This window comes from Lepisma saccharinum, chromosome 13 (assembly GCF_977018435.1).
Source record: "Lepisma saccharinum chromosome 13, izLepSacc3.1, whole genome shotgun sequence".
Classification (NCBI taxonomy): domain Eukaryota; kingdom Metazoa; phylum Arthropoda; class Insecta; order Zygentoma; family Lepismatidae; genus Lepisma; species Lepisma saccharinum.
Window position 1 is genome coordinate 74,982,195 of NC_139241.1, and position 21,159 is coordinate 75,003,353.

Below are 21,159 nucleotides of genomic sequence, written 5' to 3' on the forward strand. Positions count from 1 at the left end.
TATTCGGCACCTTACGGCTGAAGCAAACCGATTTAGTTGGAAGTTGCCATTACAGATAATTACCCGTATCTGGGTTGGCAACACTGCAAGAGTCATCCAGTCGGCAGTCGCGACTCGCGTCCATGCACAGTTCCAAGGAAGAGCGTTAGTCAGCGAAGCAAAGTCACCAAGTGTTAACCTGTAGTCGTGGTGATTGTGGTGGTGAACGTAGAAGTTGTACGACCAAAGTTGTGGGTGAAAATGCTTACAGTTTATTCTTTTCCCACGTGAAAGAGCCCGTGCAGTGGTTATGTGCATAAGTGTTGAAGCTGGTGTTGTGCCTTCAAGACATGTTTCTTGCTCAGGATTTTTCCCCAAGCAACAGGTAGGTTAGGTCACCTGTTGACCAACGTCTGGCCGATTCGAGATTGCTTTTCGTCAGAATTTTTCTGGAAAGGCTCGGGTTGTTATAAAATTAAGTCGTATTAATTGTTACTATTAAGTATTACTATATTCTTTGGGACGCATCGGGCCCTCACGAAATTGTGTAAAATTACACTGTTTCTGCATTATATTCTCACGGAAATAAACAGTTCTTTATAGTTTTTGGAGCACCGAGTAACGAAATTGAGATTAGATTGGGTTGAATGCTTCTTGTTTTCATTTAAAGACAGAAAATATGAAACAATACCTGCAAATGTATTGCATTTGTTATGCGAAGAGACCATAAGTTTGACAAGTTTGAAAAGTCACCCGCTTAAACACATTTTTATGTTCACGGCGTCGCGAAATAATGCACATTTAATATTTTGTGTAATTTTTACTGTTTATAAGCGATTTTCACATTTTGCGCGTATTCTGTGAAAAACACGAGCAAGTGAATTTAATGTGTTCGATAACATTCTGGCAATAGGAAAAGCGAACTTATGAATAGAGCAGTCAGATTTGATATACACAATGACAAGCAATGACGTGCGGAAACGGGCTGATGGGGCTCAATCCTCTTCAGAAATTTTGAGAATATCCACATTTTTCTAATAAAAGGAGTAAAGAACTTAATATCCCTTAAAATAAGGTTAAAAATGTTAATTAAGAATCCCGCCGGCCCCCTACCCTGCACGCAGCCATGTATTAATATCTATAAAATTCCATTCCCCCTCCGAAAAAAAAATTGCGCACGCTCGTGATGAGGAATACATAGTAAGTTGTTATTTCAGTAGTATTCTCCCCCCTGCTCGATTGTGTAACGTTTTGTACTCAACAGCAGTAATTTATTCACATATCCCCAACACCCCCCGAAATTTTTTGGCTAGAATACATTTCTGGGGGGGGGGTTCCGAACAAGTGTTTCAGAAATAATAAGTAAATTTATTATTTTATTATTATTACATGAAGAGGTAAAAAACGGTATAACAGCACGTAGGCTATTCACTATCTAGCTTACGTGTAGTTAAGATAGCCAAAATTTGTGTAAAAACAACTGTTCTGGCAAGGAAATTAATGTCAGGAAGATAAAGACTTGAATATTTATTGAAGATCAAAAAAGAAAAATAAATTTCCTGATTAATATTTTATTCATACTTTTATTATTAAGTAATAATGTGCATAAATATTCTTTGGTACTGTCATAATCCTTGCCTTTCAATGAGTTTGGCGGAAAAAAATATCCCTTGATTATACAACAAATGCTGAACAATAATGTTTTCATTATTTAAGTAATTAGCAAGTCCTTTGGGGGGGGGGCGTCCGGACCCCTCCTAAATATGTCCTTGCAAAAAGGCTTAATGTATGATACTTTTGGCTTTAAATTTAGCCTCCCCCAAATTGAAAATTCTGGATAAACCCTGCTCAACAGTTAACATGTCCAATTCTCTGCAGAGCCACACTCCACACTGGTTCGGATTCTACTTTAAATTGCAAGTCCAACTTTCCTGGACATAAAGCAGAGAAACATGTGTGATAATATATTCTTCAAGGAGATATTTTAACTCCAGATGAGCGAATATCTGGTCCAAGTGTTTTTCTTTATTTTTTCTCCACACATCAAACCATCAATAGTCTGTGAACTGAAATATAACGTTATTTTCATTTTGCCCCTTAAAATATAAATGCCTCAATCAATAAAAATCTTTGACAGTTAGGGAGAAATTTCAGTACAAAGGGTTTCAGTTTTATTTTCAATGCTGCATCAATTTTGTACTGCAAATGGAGGATACAATTTAAAAGTTTAATCATGCATTAAAATTAAAGTTGACTGATATCAAAATTTATTATATGTAGTAATGGACAAGGACGTATTTAGGGTGGTCCAGGAAGTCAGCCCCCCTCCGAAAGACTTGCCAAGTATCAAAATTAAATAATGAAAATATACTATTTAGCATTTGTTGCACATTTGATTTGTAATCGAGGGTTATTTATTATACTAATGCATAAAATTTTAATCACGAACTTTACTTTCCATCAGCTGGATCTAATATCCTTTCTGTTATTCAATAAATATCCAATTATTTATCCGTTTGGTATTAATTTCCTTAACAGGACAATCGTTTTGATTCTCATCAAGGACGTATTTAGAAGGGAGGGGGTCCGTAAGTACTAAAATTACAAATGAAAATGTACTTGTTGACCATTTGTTGTATAATGGATGGTTATTTATATCTGCTGAACTTATTGGAAGACAAGAATTATATTGGGACCACATGGCTTTGAAGGATAGTGTCAGAGAAGATTTATGCACTACCCTATTCACGTAACAATAACAATATTAATTAATTTACATAGTGTAATTAATATTATTTTAATATAATTTAATTATAATATAAATATTTTAATTTAAACATTGTTGTTATTATTTCTGAGGCACTTGGTTCGGATCCCTCCGAAATATATTTCTAGATACGTGCCTTATTCTTCTACGTCTTTTTACCTATTCATGATGTAATAATAACAATACAATATTAATTTACATATCAATATTCCTATAAATTATACTAACGTATTAATTTAAACATTTATATTATCATCTCCTTATATTTTTATCTTTAAATATGTGCCTGGTAAATGGTAGCATATCACATTTATTATACATATTATAAATTCAACCTGTTTTTCAGGTAGCTGTGATTTAGTGGTGGCAATGGAGACGCATGTCCCCAACACCACCCAAACTGAAAAGAACAAACAAATATAGCCTCGGAAGTAAAATATTCATATCGCTCTGTTGCATCAGGCAGTGGTTATAGTGATGAGGATATCGATTCCAGTCCAGGAAGTGTTACAAAACTACCATGAATTGCATCTTCCAGCTTTAAACTAGACCATGCGCGATTGTCAAATGTTTTCCTTGTTTCGTAATCTCGTTTGGCAGCAAGCGTGTTACCGGATGTAAACATTGGTGCGGTCACCTCCAGTCTGTTGTCAACTCGTGTTCTTTCTATGCGCTGGGGCTATAAAATATGAAATCTGCTTCGATGTATACTTTGAGCACCTGCCAACACTGAAGCGTGCTTGTTTCATTGAATGCAGTGATTTATCCACACACCACCTTCCACAAATTTCAACCCCCCAAAATAGGGACCCAAAAATAGCTGCTTCTTGCAGGCCAACGGGGATCTGGCGCCTGGATGCACGGCCAGGATAATTCTCTATCGAAACTTAAAATAGGTAGGCAAAAAAGCACAGAAAAATACAAAATAATGAAGCAGTTATCTTGGAAATCGTCAATTATGACTAAAATAAGCAAAAACTGCTACTATAAAATACAGATTTCTCTCAGAAATATCCTGAAAGAGTTTTAAATGTAAAAGCCTACATTTCCTGGCCAAGGAACGAAAAAAAAACATTTTAGAGCAAATCCTCAGTCTACTTATGACATTACAAGGTGTTTGAGTTTTAAGTCCACTTTATACACAGTAAGGATAATCAGGACTGGACCTAAGGTTTAAAGTGGGATCCGAACCACTTTGTCATGTGCCTCCACCGGGTATCGAACCCGGGACCCGTTGATTACAAGGCGACGACGCTACCACTGCGCCATCGGGGAGGCCAACATTACAAGGTGTATCATTACATAAAATTATAAATCAAATCTACGAGTTCAGCCACGGTCATCTTTAATCCGAGGGAGGCCGGAGCCTTCAATTTGGCAACACTGTAACATGTGACATCAGCCGGCCGATGTCACTCGGAAGCAAAATTAAAGAACGAACATGCAGACGTAGAAAAGTAATTGTTTTCTGTAACCTATTCATCCCGTAATTACTTCATTCGCTCAAATTGTATTCGCTAGTGTATTCAACGTTATTTTTCATAAGTAAAGCACTATGTTATTAAGTTGTTAAAAAATATACATTGGATTTTCTGAGCCCCATAACCAGCATTTCACGCAGCTTCTCGTAGGCTACTTTTCACATGTGGTGAATCGTCAAATATAATAAATATCCGATATTGAAGTAATTAAGATTTTAAATTATCATTTGGAAAATAAATCGGCGACGTCGAAGAGCTATAACCATGACATAGAGGCAGACTAATTTAAAACATGTTTACGCAAAACCCAAATTCCACGCATGAGGCACACCACACGCTAAGCTTTTACTCGTATTAAGTACAAGGGTTAAAGTACAATACTCAAACAAAAATTCGGGAAACAATAACATAAAAATTCGGGGAACAATACAAACTCAAACAAACAAAATGTAAGGGCATAAAACGACAGACTGTGATAAAACTGAACACGCCTGACCTAACAAAAAAGGTAGAACACAAAATCACTAATTCCTTCACTGTAACATCTCCACAAGAGATACGGAAATGTAACACCTAATTTCTAAACCATGCAAAATTATCCACTACCTCGCAGTGAGTACATGGTCTCGGCATTGTTTTAGCCTTGCACATATGGGCTATATGCACATGAAACAAATATTTGTACACAAGCACATCGTAATTACAATGTATTGTCTGTTCAACAAAATCTTGGCAATTATGTCATACACTGCTAAAATGAAGACGTTGTACTTAAGATTAGTTTAAACTATGAATGTAATACTCGCCTATGCTGGTTTATCGCATCCACAACTACTTTTAGAACTTAAAGCCGGTGTGTTAAATCTTCCATCATTTAAATATTTAGTTGTTAAAGTGACTCGAATGTGATTCCGATATGCTAGGAAATAATGTTGGAAAGTTCCATACTGCTTATGAAATGTAAAGTAGGCCTTACATTTTCTGCTAATTTCCAGTTATTTAACGGCAAATTTCTATTTCTATTGTTAATGTATGTTACATCGTAATGCCAATCTTCTGTCCAGATTTGGAAAACAAAAACATTTTACTCAGCTTCCTCACAGACAATGGAAGAGACCATCTCTTCGCCAAAGCTAAAAATATTTGTTAAAACAATGTCATCTTCCAACAGGGATGACAAGCAGTTGGGAAGATGAAAAGTCTGCCTGGAGAAAGCAAAACCGGCGAAATTCAAACCTGGTTCATTCATTTTACAATCAATTTTTCGGTCTAACGCATTTTTCATTATTATGCTAGAATACTAATTAACTAAACTTCATTTCGGATATGGATTGCAATAATAATAAGCTTTTTCTTCTTTCTTCCAATTTGAAATGAAGGATGTCAATTTACAAGGGGGTCGACAGAGCGTTTCGACCCCCCCCCCTCCTTTACCGACACACATGCTGCTGGTAAATAAAAAGGACAGCTGACCCGGCTAAATATATATAAAGAAACTGTATACTGCCTGAAAGACCTTGCTTTCTCTGGTGACGTCAGAATCTGACATTCACGTTTCAAAACAAAGGGACTTCCTGGGAGAAAGCTCTTTAAATAGGATATATGTAAGCCATGTATGGGCGTAGTTACAAATTGTAGGGGGGTACAACAATACCCATACAATATGGTGCGTGTGATATAGATGCTATATTGAAGTTGGGGAACCAACGGGTGTCTACCAAAATAACAAATCCTAAATTCTTGACTTTTTCTTGACCTTTTTAGTTTTTCTTAATCTTTATTTATTCAATCCATGCTTAAGTAAAGTTGGAAAGTAGCAATTAAGAATATATATATATATATATATATATATATATATATATATATATATATATATATATATATATATATATTTATTTAATTGAAAACCCCTACCAAAATGCTACCTAAGATACTGAAGTTGTATCTATTAATGCATCATGAACTGGATTTGGCAGACTACCGAGGCTCTGGCGTCTGGACTCACAGCCAGAATAATTTATGTAGGGCTCGTGTTGGTAGTCGCTATATGTTTGTGATTATCCCAGACCATTCATATTCATCTTCGCGATTAGCCAAAAGAGGCAGAAAAGTGAAGTAAAATAAAGTAAATCATAGAAAAAATTCTTGACCACAAGTATAATATCTTATTTTTTTATTAACTTCTTGACCTACTTGCGGATTTCTTTACTTTTTCTTGAACTTCTCTGTATCGGACGGTGACTGGGGAACGTACAAATGCCCGCTATTGGAAAGTGTCAGCTATTCGGAAATAGCCTTACAATGCTATTATAAACTACTCCATTTCATTCCAAATGTATTATTACTACTATATTATATTATCATTACTATATCCTTAGCGAGACTTCTACCAGAATCACGTAATGAGGGTACCTCCCCGGTAGCGTAGTGGTAACGTTATCGCCATGTAATCAGAGGTCCCAGGTTCGATACACGGTGGAGGCACGTAGTGGTTCGGACCCCTCGTTAAATAGTAGGCCCAGTCCCCATTTACATATATCGGTGCGTAAAGTAGACTTAAAACTCAAACAAAAGAAAATAGTATTCATTCTTTTTTACATTTCACACTGTGAGCAATAAAAAGCCCCGTAAGGGATTAAAAATTGTTTTTGGAAGTTTGAAAAGTGTGGAACTATTTATTCTTGGGATTATACTATGGTAGAATATGAAGAAAAAATGAAAAAATAAGGAATCCTGAATTTAGTAGTTCTATTTTGGATGAAACACATTTTATACTTTGATTATTCTGTTCAAATGTTAACTGAACTTTATAGTCTAAAAATTACAAATTTCTGGTTTCTTGTAACTTGAAACGAACTACTGTATGTCAATTTCCAGGGGGGGCCCTCCTGATGTCCGTGAACTAAACTGTTATCCGGATATCTGAATGTGTGCATTATCCGGATAGTTTTACCATTTATCCGTTTTACGGGCCAACCACATATTATTTTATTCGTCATGTTCGTATTACATTGGACGGATTTTCAACAAATCCTTAATCAAATCTGTGCTATTCTGATTATACAGATATCCGAATTATCCGTTGCACCGAAACGGATAATTTGAAATCCGGATATTCGTTATGCGGATTTTGTGGCCATCCCTACTGTGAATCAATCCTGATCGCTTTGATGGGTTTTAACGGCGAAAAGTGTGGAATTTTATGGATACTGATTGATTGATTGAGTTTTCGTTTTAAGTCCACATCATGCACAGTAAGGCTAATCGAGACTGGACCTACAGTTTCAAATGGGATCCGAAACACTATGTACCTCCATCGAGTATCAAACCCGGGACCACTTGATTACAAGGCGACGACGTTACCATCGAGGAGACTAGAATAGAATTTACTGGAGTTGTGAAGACATCTCAAATATCTTACTTTAACGACTTTAGCGAAACAAATATTCATATACATAATACTGAACTGCATAATCCGTATCCTATCCACCCCCTGATATTATTAGAATAATGAAATCGTAAAGACTTCGTTGGGCAGGCCATGTAGCAATGATGGAAGGGGATAGAAAGTTTAGAGTATCCTTGTTGGGAAACCTAGTGGTAAGAGACCTGCAGAAAGGCCAATACGACGATGGAATTTCAATATTAAGATGGACTTGTACGAAATCCGTGAGAAGGGTCAGGAGTGGAATGATCTTGCTCACAATAGGGACAGGCGGAAGGCATCTGTTGCTCTGGCAGTAACCCTTCGAGTTTAGGAATGCCAGAGAATTATATTCCGATTGGCTCGTCAAATTATCTGTGGCTGTACACTAATCGAAAATCAACAACTGAAGAATTGTTGGGTACCATTACCAAAGCAGAAAGAAAAGTACCATTATGCAATGATCATGACGCTTTGTGTCAAGCTATAAGAACAAAGTTTGGTGGACAGGCACCGGTAACTGTTACTTTGATTAATTCACCCATCTTTGGAATTATTCTGTGCCCAGTAAAAGAACCAAGTTCATATAAACAAATGCACGTGACTAGTGAGAAATCCTATTGGTTGTTCAAATTGCAACTGTGCAGGAATCTTGCGCCTAGGAAAACAGTGAATGTGCCACTCAACATAGCTCCTATATTCAAGTTGAACAGTGGTCTTAATAACGGACATCAGTGGGGAAAGTACAAATGTCCGTTATTGACAAGCTTCCGCTACTCGGAAATGAACTTACAATGCTATAAAAACTCGAAGTAACGTAATGTTTTATGTATATAAGTGCTTTGAATTCCTTCTAAGTTTAAGGAACAAAATATATCATGGATGTAAATTTTCCATAATAACCTCTTATTGTATTCAATTGTTGAGTTCAACGTTTGCTTTCACTCTCTAAGATCATGAAAAATGTAATGGGTCTTAAATGTGAGCACCAAAAAGTAAATTTTCTTTTCTTATATTGAATTGTTATCTATTTATGGCAGCAGTGTCCTGGATTACTATTGTTTATTCCATGATCAGTAATATTAAAAATTAATTAAATCACCATACAAAATTATTATTATAGTTTTACATGGCGTTCATCTGGAACCCCGTTGGTAGTTTATGACGATTCCATACCATCGCATTAGCAAGGCTAATAATTAAAAATTAAATATGCTGACCAAGGCAGAAATTTATTTTATTATAAAACATAAACTAAACGTAACGTTTCAACCTTCTAGCAAGGTCTTCTTCAGACTCTGTACCAAGTACAAATGTAACCCGGTACACGTTCTGGAACAATCTAGCAGGTGGCTTTCCCTTGTCAACCAATTTCACCTGAAAGAGAATGTCGCTGGACTCTTTATCTCACGCTCTATTTCCTTCATTCTTCTTCCCTCCTCTATCTCTCTTGTCCTTTCCACTCTTTCTAACACCTTCTTCCATTCTTTGTTTAACTTCAGTCCTCCATTCCAGGTCATTGCGTCGTCTTCACCTTTCTTCTCTATTTCCTTGGACCCCTTCCATTTTCTCACTAGTATTCTCTTCTCCCTTCCTATCTGCTTAGCCTCATCCCACTCTATGTCATGTCCTGTTCCTCTCATGTGTTTAAATATGTTTAAATATCACATTTCTATCTCTCTTAAGTCGTACATCATCCCTATGTTGTTTCAACCTGTCTTTCAGCCTCTTTTTCGTTTCTCCTATTTACACACTCCGACATTCTTTACATTTCACTTCGTAGATAATCCCTTCTTCTTCTCTGTTTTCCTTTTTCTTGTTTGCATTCTTCGCTATTCTTAAGATGCTTCTCCCTCCCTTCTTGTAAGTTTTAATGCCCGCTTTTCTAAGCACTTAGCATATTTTTTCTGTGGTCTTCCCCATACTCCTTATTCCAAACCTCCTTTCTTTTTCTTTCTCTTCCAATTCTCCCCTGCCACTTTTCTTCCTTCTTCTGTTTATGTCCAGTCTATCCTCCTTCTCAGGTGAAAGTACAGTTGACAAGGGAAAGCCACCTGCTCGATTGTTCCAGAACTACTTTCTAATAGTCTGGAGGGGAGTATTTTTGTGTATATATATATCCTGTTGTGTACCTGGTTACATTTGTACTTGGTACAGAGTCTGAAGAAGACCTTGCTAGAAGGTTGAAACGTTACGTTTAGTTTATGTTTTATAATAAAATAAATTTCTGCCTTGGTCAGCATATTTAGTTTTTATATTATGGAAACAAGGCTTAATGGTGTTCTAATAATTAATAATAATGTACGAATTGATAATCGATTGTACGGCCAGTCTTTATTAAGCTTTTCTGTGCACAAAGTGGACTTAAAACAACAAATATAATCGATTGCGGAAGGCATCTGCGCAGAGCCCTAGTTGGGAATAATTACATCAAACATATAAATGCAGTACTAATATATAGCTTAATAATATTATACAAATATAACATCAACCTCGAGAAATGAAAATCGAAGTTTCCCGTGTTGGTAAATGACTAAGCAAAATAGAGAAAGAGGCTAAAACAAACGAAGTAGACTCATTCCCAGTCATTACTTCCTGTTAATTTGAAAAGGCTTAAAAGAAGAATCAGGTTCTCAGAAACGTGACTTGAAATTCTAATTGAGCCAGTCATTTTCCTTCTTCTGATTTGGTCCCGTCGGTTCTCCCCCCACTTCGGCTGAAATCCGTGGAATTCTGGGAACATTTGCCCCTTTGCTGCTGTCAGTGGCGGGGCAAGGGTTTATCGCTCGGTAGTTGAAAAATATCATTTTTTATGGGACTTGAAGGCGATGTTAAACCTGATAGTAGTCCATTTCCGTTCAATTACAATAAAAAAAAACATTGTTTTTATTTGCATTGTTCGAACTTTTTTGGCTTTTAGAAAATTTTTCAGTTTTTTTTTGCCGTTTTTGTTGCATTATTAATATTTTTTTTAGGTTTGTTTTGCTTCTTCTCTCTCTCCCGGTTGTTTCGTGAATTTTAAGTGCATTTGCTAGCATAACTTGCACATTTAAATCACGGTTGTTAAAGATCCGGGAATTTTAAATACATTCAATTCCGGTCCCGTAGAGAAAATCAGCAAGCGTAAATTGGTTCTGGACCGTAAAGAACCTTTTTGCTAGATCAATTTAAATCCGGTCCAGGAACCCTTTTTCCGGCTCAATTTAAACACAGTCCAGGAACCTTTTTTCAATGAAACAATACCCAACTTGGACCGAATTTAAATTATGCGAGAAGAAAGGTTCCGTTCCTACAGCGGAACCCAATAGAACCCATTGGAATTTATTGGATCCTGGACCTTCTTTAACAACCCTGATTATAATTTCGTAACATGCTCTTTTTAGCAAGTACACCATTAAACGAAAACATGGTCAATCCAAAAGCACAATATTGTTTGTAACTGAAATCTTTGACAGTGGATTAAAGAATTCACTGTGGTAAATTTATGGTGAAGCCTAACTTTCATGTTTCTCTGGTGGTAACTATTTTATCGCTTTAATCTGCGATTTTAAAGTAAAATTAATCACAACGTAAAAATATTCAAATCTGATGCACACACTGTATGATGCAGGGCCCACTCTGAAAGAGGTGAATATACAGAAAAATCTGGAGGTGTATTTTATGAAACAGTGAAGTGACAATAAAGAAAACCACATTAGCACCGAATTGCTTTTTACCCTTGTAGTTTAATCCACCAAACAACAGGTTTTATCGAATTATTCAACTACTCTCTTGCAATTTTTCTTAAAAAATGAAGCTTTCATTTTAAGAGCGAAATTTATTTTGGGGTCAATTTTAAAGAATTTTAAGGTCATTCTGGAGGTCATTTAAAAAAGATTTTAGGTCATCAATATTCGAACCCTATTTATCATATTCACGTGTGGCTTCCTCTCTATCACCACATGCCTTCTATAACTATGACACAAGCGATTTATCAATATACTCAGGCACGTATCTACAAGTGTATTTGCGGAGGGGTCTACAATTCATTCAGCTTACTTGCAATAATGCGTATGTAGTTAGTATAGGAGGGCCAGGTTTAGAACTCTTAGCAATTAGTTTTAGTGAGTATTAGCTGCTGGATGTGCCCCGCACCAGACCCATTTGCGGAGTGGTTCTTGGTCCTTGCATGCTAACCTTAGAATGAAGCCGTGAGGGGAAGGGGGTTAGGTAAAACCGCCATCTTGGGATGTTCCACAGTTACAGCTGATACAGTGGTGGACGTATGGATATGAGCGTGGAATGTTCGTTTGTAGTGCATACTATCTGTACATTTCAGTGACGCTGTAAGTAGATAAAAAATAAGAAGCTACATGTTTCCCTGTGCAGTTTTCGGATGCAACAATAGAAGTGGCAAGAAATGCTTTTTTTAAAAAAAGAAGAAATTGAGAGGTCCCCAGATAAACATGCTTACAACATATTTACGTTTATTATACATGCATTTCTGTTGTGATTTTTTTAGTGTATTATTATTAACGGTATGTAGAAATTTTTTAATTAAAAATTGTGACATATCGGAATAGAGAAAATCGTTCGCACGTTTCATAAAGGTAACTATTACAAATGTTTATATGTTGAGAACTTTATGTTAATTCATTGAACGAACAAAGAGAGACTTCAGACATGTCGTTTGGAAACCAACCATCAGAAATGAATGAGACCTTCTGAACCGAAGTGACAAGCCAAGCTGAAAGTGTCACTCGGACTGGGCCGTTTTCTTAATACAGTCCATCGTGTCGCCTCGGTCTGTTGGTGACGCATGCACGGTTATTTTTTTTCCCTTCAGACTGAAAGAGCCCGTGTCGCTTGTCGCCTCAAAGAGTTTTCAGATCTGATGTACACGCGACTCATGTCAACGTCAACGTTTACACCTGCCTTAGCGGCAAGACAGGCCGCACAAGCCTGCATTGGTGAAATCCTTTTGTTGCTTGGGTATGAAATCTCTATTCAGACCGAAGCGACAAGCAACACGTGCCGCTTGGAAGCGAACCATCAGAAATCCATGCAACTTTTCGAAGCAACACAGCGAGCTGCATGTGTCAAGACTGGTACGTTTTCCCAATAGCGTTTATCGTGTCGCCTCGGTCTCTTTGTAGCGCATGCGCGGCGGATGCTTGCTTTTAGGGAGATTTTACACCGAAATGTGACACGCTGCATGTGTAGCTTAAGGATTTCACCATCGAAGGCAGCCTAGTGCGACCTGCCACGTCTCTATGGTCTGAATTGCTGTTGATTGGCTCGTTCCCGAGCGACACGTGTCGCCTGTCGCTTCGGTGTGAATTCTCACCAATGCAAAATATTCACCGCAGATGCGCGAACAACACACCGAAGCGACACTACGTATGGTATTGGGAAAAGGACCCAGTCCGAATGACGCGAGCGACACGTACAGTTTGTCGTGTCGCTTCGGTTTAAAAAATTGCATTCATTTCTGAGAGTCTGTTGCCAAGAGACACTTATAGCTTGTCGCCTGTCGCTTAGGTCTGAATGCTTCCATTGAGTGAACGGGTCTTTTGTCGCCCATCGAGTGTCGCGTATCTCCTGATGTTTCGGTCCGAAATCTACCTATAATCTCGACTTAGGCTTACTTATTGAGGTGGCGTAAATTGTTATTAAATCGTGTTAAACCTTTGTACATAGCTCATATTTTTATATAATAATGTTTTGTGATGCATTTACGAGTGTAGAAGTTATAATGCAACTCCGATTTTGATTCTATTGATATTTCATTAAACTCTTTCTGGTATACTAACGTAGCATTACATATGGTAAATGAACACGCCCCAGTACATAAAAAGGTCTAGATATCTCTGTTTTTTCGTCAAAACTAGTTACTAATAACTTCGTGTTATTATTTCTGATTTCAATATAAAGAAACATAACAAACATCCTTATTTTTCCCGACGAAATTCCCTCTCGCTGAATGTTAACAAATGGACTCGACTCAACATGGCGGCCGCCGGAAGCTATTTTGGTATCAGCTGACGTCACACACGCTCTCTCTATACCCTTCTATACTCTAAGATGCTAAACAAGTCTCTCATGTAATAATAATACCATAAAACCTCGTTAATCCGGACTAATGGGGGATAATTTGACCGGTTTAACGAAAATCCGGATTAACTGAAATAACCTAAAAGAACAGTAGAAAGTGGTTTATAGCAACAAAACATGTTTATTATGGTGTATTTAAAGAGCATAGGCCTAAATACACTATACAGTACAAAGTCTGCAGGAAACAGAATTTCATCAGTGGTTGACTGCCCTTTCTTTGGGAAGTTCTCTTGTTGACTTCTAACCACATTTTAAACCTTGCATTCCGCGTCTTTTTCTTTACCTTTTGCCTGTCCGCATTAAGCGAAGTCCGGCTTATCGGGGTCCAGAATTAATCTTGCATTTGAAAAATTACCAGTGGGGGGACGAATTTCAGTAACTACTCTTGTTTGTTCGAGTTTGGTTTTAAGTCCATTTTATGCACAGGAAGGCTAATCGGGGCTGGGCGTCAGTTTAGTGTAGGAGCCGAACCACTATGTGCCTCCGTCTGGTATCGAACCCAGGGCCTCTCGATGTCGCTTCTGTGTAAAATCTCTCGGAAGCCACGTGGATTTGTTTACATTACCTTCGCAATGGATGGAGAATTGGAAATTACGGCAAATCAACGACCTCCAGTCGCGTTAATGGATCACCAGTGACGGTTTTCCTTAAGTCTCCATTCCAAGAACAAGGCGTGTCCATTTGGAGAACAAGCATGACGTGATACAGCATTAATATTCATGTCCCCGACGCCCAGCTCAATGGACAGAGATTACTTGTTGCACGCGCCAGCGAGCAGCTTTTTTTTCTCTCTCCCACGATTTAATTGAGACACAGTGCTTGTAGTATTTGCATACAACAACCGTCACGGGTGGAATGGGCCGATCCGATTAGCTCTGGACTGTGATTGCCACTGTCGCGCGCAGTTCCTCTAAGTGTTAAAGTCTGTTATAAAGATCGCTATCCGTTCACACTGATTGTCACTAGGATAATACTATGTATATTTATTTTAATTCTTTTTTTATCCTATGTTTTAAGGAGTAGAATTCTGTTATGTGAAGCTGGTATTGTCCTCCGCTTATTTACGTTATTCCAATTCATGATCATCACATCAGGAGATGCGTGTTACTTTATTCTCTTCATAAACTTTTGTCTTCTCGTTTAATATCTAAGAAACTAAAAGTTAAAATATACAAACAGTAATTTTGTCTGTAGTATTATATGGATGTGAAACGTTGTCCCTTACATTGAAAGAGGAACATAAATTGAGAGTATTTGAAAATAAGATCCTTAGGAAAATCTTTGGACCTAAAAGGGATGAGGAGACAGGTGAGTGGAGAAGGTTACATAATTTAGAACTACATAATTTGTATTCATGTCCAGATATTATTAGAATAACTAAATCAAGAAGACTTAGGTGGGCAGGCCATGTGGCACGAATGGGAGAGGAAAGAGGAGTTTACGGATTCTTGTTGGGAAACCTGATGGTAAGAGACCTGTAGGAAGGCCAAGACGAAGATGGAGGGACAACGTTGAGATGGACCTAAAGGAAATCGGTAGGGATGGAAGAGAGTATATAGATCTTGCTCAGGATAGGGGCAGATGGAAGGCCTGTGTTGCTGCAGCCATGAACCTACGGGTTCAAGACATTGTACTGCTCATAGTTTAGTTTTTATATACGCATTGAGTAATCATAAAATATTAATTATCGTAATTGTGTCCTTTCAGAATGAATGGTAGCAGCTCTCCCACGGTGCAGTCGACCGTCTGATGTGACGCCGTGGTAACCCGTACCAATCCAAGATGCAGCTACCCACTGTGATAAGCCTGGTCATCATAGCGACCCGGGTATGTTCGACCCTGCAGACGGAAGGGAAGTCCAAAGCCGCGACGTTCCTCTGCCCGGGACCTTACAACTGCAGCTGCAACCGCAGTCCCACAGGCGACTACGAGCTGCAGTGTCCGCGAAACGGAGAGATCTCGCTCAGCATCAGCATCCAGCCGGAGGAACGGGTGTGGCTGCAGTGCTCCACGAACCACTGGTCGGACTTCTCGCTCATCAAGGATTTCAATGTTGGCAAGGTGAAGAACGTCCAGTTCCGGCTGTGCCCCCTCCCCAACCAGCCCCTCGCAGAGGTTATCCAGGCCATGGGGGCCGTGGATCCTACGACCCTCGTGTTCCGATCGCTGAGGAACCTTAGCAACACGTTGGAGAGGAAGCACTTGTCCGGACTCGGTGGGATCTCTAGGTTGCTGCTTTCGGAGAACGACCTCACCGATCTACCCGAAGACCTGCTCGAGGACATGCGGAGCCTCACGTGGCTGGACCTGCGCGACAACCAGGTCCACCTGCCGCCCAAGTTCTTCCAGCACACCCCGAACCTTACCGTGCTCGAGCTGGGCAACAACCACATCCGCGAGTTGCCGACGGACATATTCCGGAACCTCACCAAACTGCGGCTGCTCAACCTGTGGAGGAACAATCTCCAGGACTTGAACAAGGAGCTGTTCGGGGACCTTAAGAAGCTGGAAGCGCTGGACCTCAACTCCAACGGCATCACGTCGTTACCCGCCGACGTGTTCGATCACCTCGCCGAGCTGAAGAACCTCAGCTTGTACGGAAACAACTTCTCTGTGCTTCCGGAGGGGTTGTTCAAGAGCACGACCGCCCTGGAGCGCGTTCGTCTCTTCGACAACCGGCGCCCTCTGAACCTTCCCGATGGACTCTTCGGCAACCTGACGCAGCTGAAAGAGGTCTACCTCGACAGATGCAACGTAGGACTCCTGCCGGAGAATCTTCTGGAAGGGACCGCGTCGCTGACGAACTTCTCGCTTCAGAGGAACAACATCTCCGAGATACCCGAGGCCTTGTTCAGGGACACACGAGACCTTCTCTACCTCGATCTGAGCTACAATCACCTCAGGGCGATCCCCCCGACGACGTTCAACGGCCTTCGCAAACTGTCCGTCCTCTTGCTGGGGTACAACCACCTGACCGAGGTCTCCCAGAACATGTTCCTCGGGCTCAGGGGACTGCAGAGTCTCGACCTCCAGCACAACGCCATACGGAGCATCGACCAGGCCGCCTTCCTGGACACGCAGAGGCTGCGGCAAGTGCGCCTGTCTCACAACAACATATCGTTCGGGTCCCCCATCTACGACCCGTTCGGACCTTACTCCCCGCTCCAGCACCTGGTTGGTCTGGAGAATCTGTGGCTGGCCAACAACTCCATCGACGAGATCTACTCCGACTGGCGGATAACCATGAACCGGCTTCGAACCCTGGATCTCAGCTTCAACAAAATCAGAGCTATCACGATTCACGACCTGCACTTCCTGTCCAGCGACCTGTCTGTGGACCTGAGGCACAACAACATCTCGAGCATCAACCTGAAGGGCGCAGAGTTCTTCACCAGCCAGCAGCCGCCGGACAACTCGAAGCAGGTGCGCGTCTACGTGGAGGACAACCCGCTGGACTGCGACTGCTACACGTACGCCTTCTGGCGGTACCTCAACGACGAGATGACCCCTCGGGTGAAGCACTTCGTCAACATCATTCCCGGGAACTTGACGTGCGCGAAGCCGCGCAAGTTGCGAAATAAACCCGTCATAATCGTAGATTCCGAGGAGTTCACCTGCCCCATCGACAGCCACTGTCCCGCAGGGTGCAGCTGCTTTTTCCGAGCGGAGGATCTCGCCCTGCTGGTCGACTGCCAGGAGGCCCATATCTCGAAGATACCTCAGGAGCTTCCGACCCTGACGGGCGCCAACCACACCGAGCTCTACCTGCAGAGCAACTTCATATCGGCGCTGCCTGGGCAACTCCCGCAGAGCTACGAAAACGTCACGCACCTCATCATGTCCAACAACAACCTGTCCACGATCAGAATCACGTCGCTCCCGCCCCATCTTAAAGTGCTGGACGTAAGCTACAACAACATATCCCGGCTGGACAACGAGCTGATCGAGTATCTCATGAACTCGACGCAACCCCCAAAGTCCCTCAAGGTCGTGCTCCACGGGAACCCGTGGTCCTGCAACTGCCAAGCGTTGCCCTTCTTGAACTTCATACAGGCCCGCTTCAAGCACATACCATACTTGCCGAACGTCACGTGCAAGGGGAGCGAGAAGAAACTGACCGGCCTGACCGCGAGTGATCTGTGCCCGGTTTCCACGGCGGTCATCGTGACCGTGTGCGTCATAGTGGCGGTGTTCGGGGTGGTGCTGGGGATCTTAGCCGCGCTGTACTACCGCTACCAGAGGGAGGTGAAGGTGTGGTTGTACGCGCGGCGTCTGTGCTTGTGGTTCGTGACCGAGGAGGAGCTGGACAAAGACAAGCTGTACGACGCGTTCGTAAGCTACTCCCACAAGGACGAAGAGTTCGTTGTGAACAAGCTGGTACCGGGTCTCGAAAGAGGGGAGATCCCGTTCAAGCTGTGCCTTCACTATAGAGACTGGATCGCAGGCGAGTGGATACCCAATCAGATCGCGCGCTCCGTCGACGACTCCCGCAGGACGGTGGTGGTCCTGTCTCCGAACTTTCTGGAAAGCGTGTGGGGACGGATGGAGTTCCGAACGGCGCACTGCCAGGCGCTGGCCGAGAAGAGGACGCGCGTGATAGTGATACTGTACGGCGACGTGGGACCGACGGACAAGCTGGACCCTGAGCTGCGGGCCTACCTCACGATGAACACGTACGTGAAATGGGGCGACCCGTGGTTCTGGGACAAGCTGCGCTACGCTTTACCCCATCCGCCGGAACTTGCAAAGCACGGAAAGCGAAGATGCGGGCCCTTGGAAGACAAGCTGGAGCTAATCAGAGCGGACGTGCCTCCGCTTGCAGCCAATGGGCAAGCGCCGATACAAACATGACGCTCTCGTTAGGCACAAAAATGCCATATTAACAAACATGCGTTCACGGTGAGAAAGAGGTGCACGTAATGAAATGCTTTCGAGAAATCTTACTGGGTAATTCCAATGTGCTTCAAGTGCACATTAGGCCATACCACTTAACTAAGTTGTGACATTTTATGAATTATATTCCTAGATCAACGTATCTATGAGGGACCTGAATTAGGAATTCACCAATAAGATTTCTCACAAGCCACGAGCTTTCGTTTACGCTGACTTCGATCTTACGTCGGACAGAGATTAGTCGTTTCCATGCTGGTCAAGACAAGTAAAGACAAGCTCGAATATCTCAGGATCGGCAGCTAGAGGCTCTACTATTGTATGCCATATGGGATCCATATAGAACGACAATATCTAGTGACAAATGGTACAAAATCTGTGCAACAGCTACCAATTTTGCTCAAACTGAATGCACAATAAACGCGTTCTGGAAAACGTGCCAGTAGTAGCAAATCAAATAGATATATATATGTGTGTGTGTCTGTGTGGGTGTGAAGAGTGCATAATAATGATTGTGTATGCAAAAACTGAACAAAATGTATCGGAGGTCGACTTTAAAAGACTGACATTTCACTTTAAGTTATTTCTCCAGTGGGCACGTGTGCATATGATTACTGTAAACTCTACACTGTTCGATTGGTTGTGACACATCTTATCAAATTATTTGTAATCTAGTTTTCGTTCAAAGTGCAATGTGTGTGTGTGTAATTGTTAAGATATTCAGGCTGAACCTACTTAATATTGTTTTGGCTCAATGCTACTTTTGCTCTTGGAGCAGTGTCACATAGATGTTTGAAATAGGACAAAATTCACGTGTCTTCGTTCAATTGTGTTACTTTCAGTGAAAACATATACAGTATATACATATCATTAGCTAGAAGCAATTTCTGTAATAATAAAAAAGTCTCTTACTTATGAAACTCTGTAATTATTTATGCAAAACTACTCCAGGAAGGATCAGCGTGTTCAATGAAAAACATGGTTCAACCAAGAATTTTGATCTCCTGGGAAAATTCTTATCTTTATTGAAAATACATATGAAGTAGAAATGGTACTAAGACGTGAATTATTTAATATCGACTCGACATTGTGGGTTTAATATGGTGTATGAAAATATCCAGGTACCTAAAACGTTTTACTATGGATAGGTTGTACAGTCATGGACACTTCTGGATTGTAATGATCCCATTCAAAGTCAATGTGTTTGTTACAATCCAGAAGTGTCCGTGACTGTACATACCTACTCGATGATCCAGAAAAAAGTTGAGGTTTTCAAGATGATTTATAAAAATCTAAAGTGATTAAAATTACAGTTCTTTGAGTTTTTAAGTCCACTGTATGCACATATAGCTAATCGAGCTTGGACCTACAGTTTAAAGTGAACCACCATGTGACTCCATCGGGGAGGCTTAAATAGCAGCAACTGTTATAGTAAAGATTAATTTGTGTTACATTGTACACTAAATATTTGGGAATAGTTATTTCTACGTCTTCCTAAGTGACTGACACACAATGATTTTTTTTTACAGAAATGAAAACAAATGTTCTTTATAGATTTTAAGGTGCTGAATTGGAAAAAGACATTAACTTTTCATGATTGATTCTTGTTTTCATGTTATACGGCGAAAAAACAACAACAAAAAACAAACATATGTTGTATGTGCTTATGACGATTAGCGATTGCAACAACACAACACCAAACGTCAATCTTTGTCGAAAAATTTGCTAATATTGGCCTAAAACAGAAGGCTAAATATAATTTTAATTCATACTTAGTTGGGAAATATATCAAATTTAGTATTTTATGCCATTTTAAGCTTGCAACTGTGTTGCAAGAACCAATGCAAAATTTCGACTGTCATTTTTGGATTTAGAAGCCCAAATCCTATACAGAAAACTGATTTATACTTTCATACATATAAAAAAAAGTAATTTATGGACTCTCCGAAATGTCGAAAACTAACATATAGTCGAGTAAATGACGCTCATATTATAATATGAATTGTTGCTGGACATTAATATCATAATACATGGAAGGTAGGATTTATGAGAATTTTTGTGAACTTATAACTCGAAGTGTTTGAGCCCATCAAATCTTTTTGAAAAGTTTGTATCCCTCACCAAAAACTAACAAAATATTGTCAAGCTTTAATACGTAATTTTGAAGTTTTGAAAAGGCGATAATATTTCCCTTGAAATCTAGGATTAAAAGATTATCCTCGAGGCATAAAAGTAATACATACAAAATACTGTTAGATGTTTGTGAAACTAAGACAAGCTTCATAATGATGCCTGGATGGGAAGAAGTGTGGCGAGTCACGAGCTGAAATGAAGATAAACGCTTCTTGATTCTTAACTGAAGCTAATGGCGGACTGTAATTCGAGCACCCACGCGCCACTTGAGACGATTGCCCCTTTTATACTGTCGGACGCCATAAAGATGTTTATTTGTAAGATGCGGCCCAAGGATCTTCCAGCACTGAAAGTCACCCCGAAAGACCATTAATTAAGTGCTGCCCATGCTT

The 21,159-nt window shown here is 40.3% G+C and overlaps 2 protein-coding genes across 2 annotated transcripts in view; one reads left to right on the forward strand and one right to left on the reverse strand.

The window, feature by feature from the left end:
* Lerp (lysosomal enzyme receptor protein) overlaps positions 1-21,159 on the reverse strand; it is a 206,492-nt gene that overhangs the window by 107,760 nt on the left and 77,573 nt on the right. The gene's annotated exons all lie outside the window — the stretch shown is intronic.
* Positions 131-19,554, forward strand: Tl (toll like receptor). The gene is made up of 2 exons (XM_083134454.1): positions 131-364; positions 15,452-19,554. Exon 2 carries the CDS (start codon positions 15,527-15,529, stop codon positions 18,593-18,595), a length of 3,069 nt encoding a protein of 1,022 aa, XP_082990580.1. The 5' UTR covers positions 131-364; positions 15,452-15,526; the 3' UTR covers positions 18,596-19,554.

Coding starts and splice junctions, on each gene's coding strand:
- Tl (XM_083134454.1), top strand. CDS start 15,527: ATGCAGCTACCCACTGTGATAAGCCTGGTCATCATAGCGACCCGGGTA.